General features: G+C 49.0%; 1 protein-coding gene across 10 annotated transcripts in view; it reads left to right on the top strand.

The window, feature by feature from the left end:
* MTSS1 (MTSS I-BAR domain containing 1) overlaps window positions 1–13074 on the top strand; it is a 161368-nt gene that overhangs the window by 141872 nt on the left and 6422 nt on the right. For 7 of the 10 annotated variants that reach the window (XM_079722205.1, XM_079722212.1, XM_079722209.1 and 4 more), the window contains 4 exons: window positions 5082–5239; window positions 6440–6547; window positions 7839–7936; window positions 10232–10451. In XM_079722205.1, coding sequence (XP_079578331.1) covers window positions 5082–5239; window positions 6440–6547; window positions 7839–7936; window positions 10232–10451 — 584 coding nt within the window. The remainder of the gene's footprint in view (window positions 1–5081; window positions 5240–6439; window positions 6548–7838; window positions 7937–10231; window positions 10452–13074) is intronic. The other 3 variants (XM_079722213.1, XM_079722207.1, XM_079722211.1) reach the window with 1 other exon arrangement.

Genomic DNA, 13074 nt, shown 5'->3' with positions numbered 1-13074 from the left:
TTGTAAGATGCACTATTATTTTCTGAATGATGAAAAAAAATGCCGATTACACGATGACATCCCCACTGACTGTAAGACATCTTAATTTGTAAGGTATAAACGTGAAAAAGTGGGCGTCTTCAGATGAAATACGGTATTTGCATGAGTGTGTCAGGGGCAGATGGAAGTCATTTTGTGGGGTTCCAATGGCTTCTCCATACGTCTGTCTGGGGGCAAAGAGGACTTCGGATGTGTTCCTGATGGTGAGCTTGGCCCAGTGTGTCTTGGGTTGGTTCTTGCCTGTTGGAAAGCCCTTTGCCTGCATCTGGCTTGGTTCAGCCACGAGGCTCAGGTATGGGCTGCAGTGCGTGTAGGAAGAGGCTGGGAGGTTCCAGATAACGCTAATCACTTGACTGGCTTTTTGATCAGGCTGTTACTATGTAGAATGTTTAGCCCCTTCCGCCTTGTTCCCAGGATTTATGTTTGCTGTGAGCTTGAAGCTACAAAGAATGTGGGCTTCTGAATGAGAAGGACGGAGGGTTGCATCTGCCTGCGCCCATTCCTCACTCAGGGACTTGCAAGCCACCCTAGTTCCCTCAGTCTCAGTTTCCCCCTCTGCCAAATGGGGGTGTTAATTCCTGCGTTGAACGTTTATGTGTATGTAGATTAAGGAAAATTAAAATGTAAATGTTGGGAAAATATGGGATCTTGATTTCATTCCAGAAAGCTTTGTGACCTCTATCTACTTTAAAAAAAATCATATCTTTTCTCCTTTAGGGGTGCTGCTTTGGCCCATGACATGGTGCCCATTAATAGTACTTTGCCCCAGGAGCATTTTTTGTAAAGAGAATAATCATATGACTTCCCCTGTGCAGGGAGTAAGGGGCTGCTGGCTGTTGTTTAGCGGAGTTCTCCAGCATGAATCCAACCAAGACCTGGAAACCAGCAGGGGAAAAAAAAAATTCTCGAGACTGAGTTGACTTAGATTTTCCAGAGAAGGTCACAAGCAATGCTTTGCTCAGGAATTTTGTCTGGAAAGCATGTTTAAGGCACCTCCTCTCTTCTTTTGGCTGATGGACAGCCCTGGAATTTGCTCATTTTCCATTGTTAGGCCATTTAAGGGCATGATGGTTGAGCCAGTGAGCAAACTCAGATCAGGCTATTGTATCAGTGCCTCGTTCATTCGCAAATATTTGAGTACCTGCCTTACAAGCAGGTGTGCTGACAGAGAAGGTACAGCACTGAGCAAAAATATTTGTGGTTTCTGTCCTCGTGGGGCTTCCTGATCCGTAGGGGAGACTGCCATCAATCAAAGAACTGGAGAAATAAAGATAAAATTAGAATTGGGAGGAGTGTCGTGAAGGGTATGTATAAGGAACTTCTGAGAATCAAGTAAGAGAATTTAGTCTGGTGAAAGAGTTCAAGGAGGGCTTTCGTGAAGAACCGGGCCCTGCAGGATGAACAGGTGCTAGACAGGTGGGGAGGGAGAGTGGATGTGTAGGTATGGAGCCAGACCCTGGAGAAGTGCCTGGGAAGTGGACAGGGGAGGGGAGGAGGAGAGGCAGAGGGTGGTCTAAGAAGATGACCCACGCATGCCTTGCAGGACAGGCCATGTTAAGGACATTAGACTTTTCTTGAAAGCAGTGGGAGCTACTGAAAAGTGATAAGATTTGCATTTTGAAAGGAGTTTGGGGCTGTTCTGGGCGAGCTGGTCTCAGTGCAATCAGGGTGGCCTATTAGGGGCTGATGGAGCTGTCCAGGTGAGAGATCAAGGTGGCACAGTGAGGGTGGCAGTAGCAAAGGTGAAATAGGTGACAGAGTCAGGTCCATGTGGGAGCTGGCATGGCCAGGACCTGTACTGAGGTCATCAGCAGTGGCTCTCCTCACATTGCTGATGGGAGGGAAATGAACAGGTTTTTGTATATTAAGTCAGTGCCAATACAACTCTGAATTTGTGGACCTAGAAAGATGACTGTATCTTAAAACCAGTACATCCAACAGAGACATGGAATAATTTCTTTATTAAAAAAAGTTTTTTTATAAATGTAATTACATGTTGTTAGTGAATTTAAGAAATAAAGATTGTGTTTTTAGGTTATGATATATCCCACATGGAAATGTACTCTCTATAATTATAGCAGTCTTTATAGATTATACTTATTTTATTTTATTTTATTTTAGTTATTTATTTTTTTTGCGGTACGCGGGCCTCTCACTGTTGTGGCCTCTCCCGTTGCGGAGCACAGGCTCCGGACCCGCAGGCTCAGTGGCCATGGCTCACGGGCCCAGCCGCTCCGTGGCATGTGGGATCTTCCCGGACCGGGGCACAAACCCGTGTCCCCTGAATCAGCAGGCGGACTCTCAACCACAGCACCACCAGGGAAGCCCTATACTTATTTTAGAATACTACAATTTGGAAGTCCTTTAGTTATAACATAATACACATTGAAAATAACTTGACTAATCATAGAATAATTTAAGTTTATATTTACCAGATTAGATTAGGTAACACTTGGTTCTAGTCACTTTGCTTTCCTATGTCAGTGTATTTTTTTTTTTTTTTTTTTTTTTTTTGTGGTACGCGGGCCTCTCACTGTTGCAGCCTCTCCCATTGCAGAGCACAGGCCCTGGACGTGCAGGCTCAGTGGCCATGGCTCACGGGCCCAGCCACTCTGCGGCATGTGGGATCTTCCCGGACCAGGACACGAACCCGTGTCCCCTACATCGGCAGGCGGACTCTCAACCACTGCGCCCCCAGGGAAGCCCTGTCAGTGTATTTTTAAAAGTCAGTGTCATTAATTACAGATAGGTGTGTGCCTTATAACTTGTGAAAGGACGTAAAGATACCTCCCCAATTTCTTATAAGTTGGTACTGAAAGAAATTGCTACCATCATCAGACCTCCCTCCTCTGGAGTTAAGAACACGCTGACTTGGTCTGCAGCCCTCCGTGGTTCCTTAGTTGGAGCATCCTTGGAGAGGCTGAGAGGCTTACAAGGAGGCCTCTGGAGCAGCTGCAACCGTGTGGCCTCACCTGCAGGGCCCGGCTGTTTGGCAGGTTGCAGAGGCACAGGGAGTTTCATTACCAGAGGGCTTGTATCATGTACACATTTGGTGTATATGGATTCATCCGCGCAAGACAGCATTTTATTTATTTAAAAAAAATTTTTTTTTGGCTGTGCCGCAGGGCTTGCAGGATGTTAGATCCCCGACCAGGGATCGAGCCCCGGGCCCTCCGCAGTGAAAGCATGGAGCCCTGACCACTGGACCTCCAGGGAATTCCCAGAGTTTCCTCTATTTTAAAATGCTGGGGAATTCCCTGGTGGTCCAGTGGTCAGGGCTCCATGCTTTCACTGCTGAGGGCCTGGGTTCGATCCCTGGTCGGGGAACTAAGATCCCTGACTGCAGTGTGCCGCGTGGCCAAAAAAAAAAAATAGAGAAAACTCCCAATCTCATGGGGCTGGAGGTGTACCCACCCGCCCACCCTCCATGAGGCCTGTGTCAAGAGGGAGCCCTTGCTTCCCTGCAAGTCCGCTGAGAGAATGGGAGGACGCTTTGACAGGTGTCTTGTCCACTAAAAACTTGTGAAACCTGTGACTCAGGGGCCAGGTAATGTGTGAGGGTGGCTCTCTGGCATCCTGGCGGAAGTAATGGAAACAGTGACCATGGTAGAGAAACTGGAAGAACGGGTAGAATTATGGGGGGGTGGGGAGGATGGGAGATGGTGACCGATGACTGAGTGGAGGAATGGGTGAGTGGGTCACCTTGAAAGTACAGCGAAACTTCTCAGAGCAAATTCTCACGTAACGTAATTGTTGGATAAAATCGCTCCAGCGTGGAATTAAACACTGTGTATTGCTGTACCCAGCATACGTGTGTGCTCACCTGACTAGTGAGGGCTCCACATACGGGGCACGGACTGTACTTGAATGCCACCTAAGGCGGTTTCGAGGGTGACCTTTGACTGCCCATGATAGTCCCCTTTTCTGCTAGCTTAGGACTTAACTCCTGCCAAAAATCCAGTGACTTTTGCTAGTTGGATGTTCCTGACGCCTGACTGCCTCTGTTTCCAAATGAAGCTTTCTCATCTGCTTGTGAGAAAATACAGAATATATTCCTACATACGAGGCAGTTTTCCCTGACTCTCTACTTTTTCAAACCAAATAACACATTGCATTTAGTGTTCTCTACGGCAGCGCTCCCCAACCTTTTTGGCACCAGGGACCGGTTTCATAAAAGACAATTTTTCCACGGATGGGGTCTGGGGAGGGAGGTTCAGGCGGTGATGCGAGCAATAGGGCGCGACGGGGAGTGACAGGGAGCGGTGGGGAGCGACGGGTAGGGACGGGGAGCAGGGACGGGGCGCGACAGGGCGCGACGGGGAGGGGTGGGGAGTGGCGGGGAGCGGTGGGGAGCGAGGGGGAGGGGGAGGGAGCGGTGGGGAGGGACGGGGCGCGACGGGGAGGGGTGGGGAGTGGCGGGGAGCGGTGGGGAGCGAGGGGGAGGGAGCGGTGGGGAGCGACACACGAAGCTTCCCTCGCTCGCCCACCGCTCACCTCCTGCTGTGCAGCCCGGTTCCTAACAGGCCTCCGACAGGCCAGGGATTGGGGACTCCTGCTCTATGGCATTCGCATTCTTAAGGAGGGGTACGTGGTGACCGGTCAGGCCCCTTCCCAGGAGGCGAGTGGAATCCAGTCCCTCGGCTTGAGGCAGCCGCGGAGGAGGAGCAGGGGTCCAGCGTCAGAGGGTCAGGCGGTGTGGGCTCTGTCCTGACTCTGCCCGCCCCCCTGAATGGCCCTGGACAGCCCCTCCCCTTCTCTAGGCCTCCACCTCCTCTGAACTGGGAGCAGGTTTGCTTGGATAACCCCTACCGCCCCTCCACTCCAATATTCTGTTTAAAGCATCTATTGAGTACTTGTTGTATACACCTATTACACACCTATTGAGTACTTGTATACACAGGTGCCATTTCACTGGGGGCTGGACTTGGAGAGTCCAAGCCTCCATCCTGAAGGAGTTTAGAAATTCTTCCTCTGGTTCAGGAGGTAGGTGAGCATGGGAGCCCAGTGTGGAAGCCAAGCTTGGGGCTTTGTTTCGTTTGCAGGGCGAGGTGACATCCAGCCCCAGTTGGACAGCGCGCTCCAAGACGTCAACGATAAGTATCTCCTGTTGGAAGAAACAGAAAAGCAGGCAGTCCGGAGGGCTTTGATCGAAGAACGTGGCCGGTTCTGCAGCTTCATCTCTATGCTGCGGCCCGTGATTGTGAGTTAGTGGAAAGTGCCAGAAGGCGTGAACTGCCAGTTTGGAGGAGAGCCTCCTTATTTATCCTGGAGGCATTAAGAAGCTGCGGTGTGTCGGGAATCATGATGGTGGAGTCATTTTTATGGATGAATAGCTGTCTGCAAGTTGCTGATGGCTGCACGGCCCACTCTATGTTCTAATGATGGTTCCACTTACTTTTTCTCCCCAAGTCAAGAAGGCCCTGCAGAGTGGTTCTCAAAGTGTGGTCCCCAGGCCAGCCGCAGCACCTGGGAACTGGTTAGAAACGTACATGCTCAGGCCCAACCCAGCCCTACTGAATCCACAACTCTGGGGGTGAGGACCCAGTCATCTGGGTTTTAAACAAGTCCTCCAGCTGATTTTGAGACCCACTGACCAAGCTGAATGCCAAGGAGTGACTGTGAGGTTAATATGGGAGAAGCCTCAGTGAGTCAATGCAGACTTATTTTTTAAGGAAATCGGCTGCAGGCCTTGAGAACTTATGCTGTGGGTGTTCTTGAAGCTGGTGGAAGTGCCCCAACTCCCTTTGCTCCACCCTAGCAAGACGCCCAAGTCTGAGTTCTTCCCCTGAGCACTTTTCCCTGACTCCTTCATTCTTCCCTGGTGCCACAGCTGCAGCTTGGTGCTCTGGTAACGTGAATGACTGTTTCTTCCATAGTCCCCCGTTCCTGCCTCACTTGCCCTTGATTAAGTTGGTGGAAAAAACAAGAAAGAAGGGGGACGTTAACCTCCAGGGAACACACATGTGCTGTCACAAAGGGCTATCAAATCTGGACCAAAATATCTCCAAAGAGTTGTCATCCACTGAAGCTGAGTGACTTCGTGGGTGGGGAGGGCGGGTCGTGGCCTGCAGAGGGGCTGTGCTGCAGGAGCCCGTGAGGACACACAGGCGGACCACCCTAGCAGGCCCGCCAGCCCCCAGACACTTCAAGGAAGGCCCACGTGTTGGCTGTGGCTTGTTCACCCCTGTCCCAGGTGCACAAGTCTCTCCACGATGATGGCTGATTTCATTTTCCTCTCCACTTCCTCCAAAAAAGGGCTGGTAATGGCTTCAGCAAAGATGTACCAGTCCCTGCATGCCTTTTCTGAAAAGCTGAAAGTGTTAGATAGTGTCCCTAATAAAAACAGTTGGATCAAGATGATAAAGTGAATCACTCATAACAGGTTGTGAATTACTTTCAGGAAGAAGAAATCTCAATGCTAGGGGAAATAACTCACCTGCAGACCATATCAGAAGATCTGAAAAGCCTGACCATGGACCCTCACAAACTGCCCTCTTCAAGTGAACAGGTAGGAGTCAAGGGGTAAGCATGGGAGAGAAAGCCGAAGAGACAAAGGTTCAAGGCCCTGAGGGTTCCTTGTGGCAATATCTCATTTTAAATAACATTCATGTTTTACATTGTGAAGCCTAGTAATCATCTTCCCTAGTCATTATACAGCACCTACTGTGTACCAGGCTCTGCTCTAAGCTCTTTACATAGACTTCCTCTACTATTAACCCCATTTTACAGAGGAGGACCTTGAGGCACTGAGAGATAAAGTCACTTAATCAGGTAGTTACTGGTAGAACTGGGATTTAAACCAAGCTGTCAATTTCCAGAGCCCATGCTGTTAACCATGTGTTCACCGACCCTCTAGAAATAAACTCTCCTAGGGACATGACAGTGATGTATCTTGGTCATCATTGTGAATCATTCTCACTGAATTTCTCCCATTCTAAGTAAGTAGTGCATGAGGATTTCTCTTATCTTATGAAAAAGGTGACTTTTTAAATGTTGATTCATTTGGTTCATGTGACATTAACACTGTATCCAGTGGGAAGAGACCTATTTGGGGGAACAGGTGATAAATCATGTGCTGGCCTTTGCCTTTTGTATAAAATTCTTATCACTGCCTTGGGAGCCAACTAGGAAGACAAATTTGGGAGCTTATATTTTCCATCCTATGAAATTGTGTTTATCAGACCACAGCCTGCAGGCATTCACTCAGTAAGTAGACATTTATTGAGCACCTACTGTATGAATGGAAGGTAGACCTTGTACTCAAACAGCTCTTTGTCAAGTAAGGGAGACAGATGTAGAAGTCATTGTGAAAGAATTGGTTTCTCTTGATTCTGTCAGGTTTTAAGGGTCAAACAGGGCACAAGTGACCACTGAATATCAGGTAGCTAAGATGTAATGTAATAAGATCAACACATCCTGAACCCATTATTGTCTATGTGGTGGTGTAAGCAAAAACCCTACAAATTCTAACCTTGGGTGTAAGTGGCTCTTATAAATTGTTAATGTAACTAACTGTAAATCTTCCTCTTTCTTTTTTGTCATGGTTTTCCATGACTTATGTCATGGTTTTCCTCCCCTCTCCGCATTAATTATATTTTTGCTTGTCTCAGAAAAAGGATTGTGACGTTGATGGATTGGTACTATGCTTCTTTAATTAAAAAAAAAAATCTTAACAGCATGTTTTTCGATTCCCACTCCTCGATGACGGCAGAATTTCCACGTTATGATGGCTGTTAAGACTGGACAGATAACGTTTGCTTCTCAACACCTTGCTTACCCTCCTGGCTCTATCCCCTTAGGTGATTTTGGACTTGAAAGGTTCTGATTACAGTTGGTCGTACCAGACTCCACCCTCTTCCCCCAGCACCACCATGTCCCGCAAATCAAGTGTCTGCAGGTAAGTGAGGCCCGGCTGGGCCACTGCTTTGGGGACACAGCATTTTTCTTTATGCTAATGTGAGCATTAGAGTCAGTCTTGAGCTCTAAAATGGCTCATTTTAAACAGGAAATGGTGATCAGGTGAAAGGATCCCATCATGATTTTGGTCTCACTCTTTAGTCTCTGGATTAGTTTTGGGTCATAAGGAAAATCCCATCAGGTCTCGGACTAGTGGCCACAGCTTTCTCACTCAGTGTACATCGTACGGATTTTCCCATCTTACGAATTCGCATTGGATCTTCCCTGTTTAGCAGAGTAAGAAGCACATGGGCTAAAAAAAAGGGCAAACAGAGGTTGATTCTTGTGCAGACTCATCTTGCTGTCGCCAGAACAAGTGACGGCAGTAACAGTGGCTCCTGCCCTCATTTGCCCCCCAAGTTTTGTCTCAGGGCTTCATAAAGTGAACAGAATTCTTGATCTGTTAACCACTCCCACTACTCCCATCACTGCTCTGTTAAGCACTAGCGTTACCTAGTGACTCACAGTGAGAATCCACTGGAATAGTTCTGCCATTGGCCACGCTGTTTTCTGGCAGTTTTCTGTTCAGCCCCATTCTTGGCTTGCTGACTGCCAAGTTTATTCTCTTCCCATGAGGGTGCATCCCGTGATCCTCGTGCATCATTCCTTTCTTGGTACACTTCACCTGCTAATCTTTTTCTTTGACTTTTCAAAGCCAAATGAATTTCCACTTCCTGTGAATTAGCATTGAGGGTAAAAAGCAGGATGGATCTGCCGAATCTGTGTCTGGTAATATCTCTCTACACGTGTGTGTGTGTGTGTTTCATTTCATACTTGAGCTTGTGCAGTGTACACGGAGCAGGAAGTTCAGACTTAAGATGCTTATCCTGACGTTCAGCAACCTGAAGATGTTGGTTTCTTGTCATCCTCTGTGGGCTGTGTGTGTGTTTGTGTGTATGACACATCTACTCAAGTTTTTTACTGAGGATGTTTTTTGTTTGGTAACCAAGAAAACTTTATCTCGATGAGTATAAAACAAAGCTGCATGAGTATCTTTTCCTTCTACAGTTTTAGTTTCCATAGAAAATCATGTCCCATGGACAACACCAGTTGTGAGCTTGCTGCAGTGGAATTGCAGTGAACTTTGTTGTCAGTCTCCAAATGCCCTCTTCTGGCTGACTGGGGGAAAAGCAAAAAATCATGATAATTATCCCTGGCAAATGTCCCCAGTGATTTACCTCCAGCACACTCCCCTATACCTGTTGGAACATTCACACCAAGTAATTCTGGTATAGAACAGTCACGCAGCCCTAGACTACCTTATTAGCTGTCCGAGTTTGCAAAATTTGACAAGAATTTCTTGCGGGTTTAGGAGCAGAAACCACAAACGTTCTAATCCCAGGCTGGGTTGTTTATTTCACGCCTTCTGATGCTTCTACAGCTGCTCTTGTATGTCAGCTCTGCTCGTTTGGACCACGAGACTTTGTTCAGTTTTCTGGGTTTCGTGATCTGAGTGATTAGACAGAGTGTAGGACGTATCTTTTACGCCTGGAAATGGAACGCAGACAGAACACCAGAGGGCATGTGTCATTTTCTGAAATCCTGTTTACTGTTCCATCCTGGAAGCAAACAGCTTAGGTTGATGACCTTTAGTCCCTGAAAGCTGCCTGCCTCTTGCCTGGTGTTCTGTTTGCCGGGCCCACAGATATTTTAACAGAGAAACACCTGTGTTCAGGGTCAAGCCATTCATTAAAGCACCAACTTTGTAAATAAAATGTAAAACACATGGACTCGAAGAGAGTCGATTTGCTGATACTCTGTACGGGGGACTCCTTGAGGAGTGTCTGGGTGCTGAGTGATGGTTGGCTGGGTTGACTTTGGTCTCCTGGACCCAGATGGTCCATCGAAAGGAGGCACTTGGGTGTTCCAACCGGGTCATGCTGAAGCCTTAGCTGTTTTGGCTTCAGGGTCACAGTTTTTGCGAGCAGATGAGATGAGCCCTTTTCATGCCGCGGACATCGGGTCCCCTGGCTTTGGTGGTCGGTGACAGAGCAGAGCTTTAGAATCACGGGCCTCCATCCTGAGGACGCCTGGTTGTGCCGTCGGAGAACTGAGTCTCTCTGGCTGGTGTTCCCTCCCTTGCTCACAGGAAAAACCGTTTTGTTTGTTAGTTTAATGATGGGGTGTTTTGAAAACATGGCTCGCCGTTTGCACTGCTTCTTGGGGCCGGGGGCTGATTGCGTGATGTCGTTCTCCCCTGTCGTCCCGTGTCGTCTGTCCCCCGCTGCCCCCGCAGCAGCCTGAACAGTGTCAACAGCAGCGACTCGCGGTCCAGCGGCTCCCACGGCTCCCACTCGCACTCGCCCAGCTCCCACTACCGCTACCGCGGCTCCAGCCTGGCCCAGCAGGCGCCTGTGAGGCTGTCCAGCGTGTCCTCCCATGACTCAGGGTTCATCTCCCAGGACGCCTTCCAGTCCAAGTCGCCATCGCCTATGCCGCCGGAGGCCCCCAACCAGGTAAGGGTCCTTGGCTCCTGGAGCAGCCGCAGCACCTGGGGCCTGGACCACCCTCAGTGGCTGGAACCAGAGAGGGACCTGGGCTTGGCCAGACCCCTGTCTTCTGACGGGAAACCTCTGGTTTAATTTCTCGTCTCTAGAGGAGCTGCTCCCCTAAAGGGAGAGATACCATAAGTGGGGGGTTGAAGCTTACGATCATCATGCCGGTGATGGTCGAGTCACTGCATTGATTTGGGGAGTTTTCACACGTACACAGACTCAAAGAGGTTTGGCCACTCCCTGGCATCCCTGTAAGTGCCCGGCTTAGCGTGATGTAGTAATTAATGGGCATTTGCCAATGGGGGTGGAGATTCTGTCATTGAACAGTGCCTTGGAGACCTGCCCTGGCACTCTCAGCTTCCTTTTATCAATTTGTGTTGAGAATGAGAAAGCATCTTCAGAGCCCATGCACGTGATTCTGTTGGCACCTTGCTCCTGGGAGAAGGGGAGGTGTTGAGTCTCTTTGACCACAGTTGGCTTAGATGGCGCTAGGCGCCCAGGCCAATGGGTCCAGCCAGAGCAGGAGGTGGGCATTGGAGCACCCTTCACCTGCTCCCCTCTGTCCTCTTTTTGTGCCAGTGGGTTGGCCTCTAGATTAGTAAGCAGCACGGACCTGACCTATAGACACCGGGAAACGTGAACCTCCAGGGTGCCTCTCAGCACCATCCGCTGGGGAGCGTGGTGGCTCCGAGCCCGTCGTGTACATTTTGAGGCTGACCACAGCCTTTGGTTCAAGATCCTTGGGATTCAGAAGGTCACGTGCTTGTCTTGTTCATCCAGGTATCCAATTTGCCTCACAGTCACCGAATATCTCCTGTGTGCCAGGCACCATCCTAGGAGCTTCTGCCTGTGTTAACTGTGTAGTCCTGCCAACAACCACGCGGGGTGTTGTTATCCCTGTTTTGTTGTGGAAACGGAGGCTCGGAGATGTAAAGCAATTTGCCCGAGTTGCACAGTTATGTGACCTGCAGGTTGGGGATCTGGAACCAGGGTTTCTGACAACTGGTCCAGCACCCTTTCTGCACCGCCCTGGCCATAAGGTGCCCCTGGCAGAGTGTTCTGGGGAGCACTCTACGTAGAAGAGGCATCTGAGGTGTTTTGGGAGCCTAGGTCACTCGCCTGACATGGCTGACATTGGTGAACCCAGAGCTGCTCAGCCCGGTGCTCCTTTTGGCATTTTACAGCCGTCCCGGGCACTGTGGCCTCTCTCTGTCTTCCTGGGGTCGACACTCAATTTCGAATGGGAACGCTTGGAGCCAGGAGCTGCAGCTTTAAGTCCTGATGTGCTTGGGGTGCTTTGGCTCAGTCTCTGAGGGGTCACTACCCCGTCCCCTGTCCGTCCCCACTATGTGTGGCACTAAACAGCACCTGCATGTCTTGCAAGCAGAGAGTGAGAGTGGTCAGAGGGGGAGCAGGGATCTGCCGTTCCTCAAAGGCTTTTCTAATGTGCAGCGTCGTTGTGTGTTTTTAACAACTGACACCTTAACAAAGTATTGTGCACTGACACTCCTTTCTAAAAAAAAAGAAGCTGTGTGTTCCAGCCTTGCTGTGCGCGTGTGGATCAGCCTGAATGAAGTGGGCTTTCTGTCTCTAGTAATGTTGAGGGAAGCGGAAGGCAGCTTGTGGGGATTTACTGAAATCTGAAAGCCGGTACCCAAGATATGCTTGACTAGCAACTGCAGGGTAGTTTTAATAAACTCAGGGATACTGCAAAATTTAATGGAGAATTCTATTTTTTTTAAAAAGGCATTACAGCTGCTTCTAAGGCAGAGGGGAAATTTAAGGAAGTTGTACACATCACACAGGCCAGAGGGTACAATCTCCTGGAGGAAGTAGTGTTACATTAATTTGGGTGGGAGGAAGGGAGCAAACATCCAAAAGGGGGAGATCCCTCAGGTACACAGATGTAAATGGATGCCACGTGGCAGGATGTGTTCAGAATTCTCCTGTTTTCCTCCACTCTACTCTTCAAATTGTGCCATGTGTGCCCAGGAGTCATGGACCACGTGTGCAGCTAGGCTCCTGCCTCGAACCGTTCACCCCATCAAGGCAAGGAGTTCTTCAGGAAAAAAATGAGGAAGTCAAAAAGAGAATATGAACCTGCAGTCCTGGGGTGATTTACTGGTTCTTTTTTCAGTAAAATTGAACATATTTGAGTGACAGGAACCAAAATAAATAGTCCTGGTGATAACTGATTTTTATTTATAGTTGATATACAGAGGTACACACACACAAGATCTCATTTAACCTTCATCTGATAGATATTATGGATCCCTATTCTAAAGATGAAAAAAACCTGAGGTTTAGAGAGATTAAGCCCATGGTTCCTTGACTGGGAAATGGCAGAAAAAAGACTTCAATCTGAACCTTCAGACTTCAGATCCTGGACGGCTAACCAGACACCGAGCTGGGGAAGTGGCCAGAACCTCCCCCACGGGGCCTGGCCTTGCTTGGGCTCCTCGGAGCGGCATGCGTTGTGGAATGCCTTTTCGGTTCCTTGCTCCTGCAGGATGGAGGCTAAGGATCTGTCCTTTGGTAGGAGCCTTTCTTTGGCGGGTGGTGGACAGAAACACGGACCTGGCCT

This window comes from Hyperoodon ampullatus, assembly GCF_949752795.1.
Source record: "Hyperoodon ampullatus genome assembly, chromosome: 17".
Taxonomy (NCBI): domain Eukaryota; kingdom Metazoa; phylum Chordata; class Mammalia; order Artiodactyla; family Ziphiidae; genus Hyperoodon; species Hyperoodon ampullatus.
Note: the sequence above shows the minus strand (reverse complement) of the source record. Positions and strands in the feature narration are given on the sequence as shown.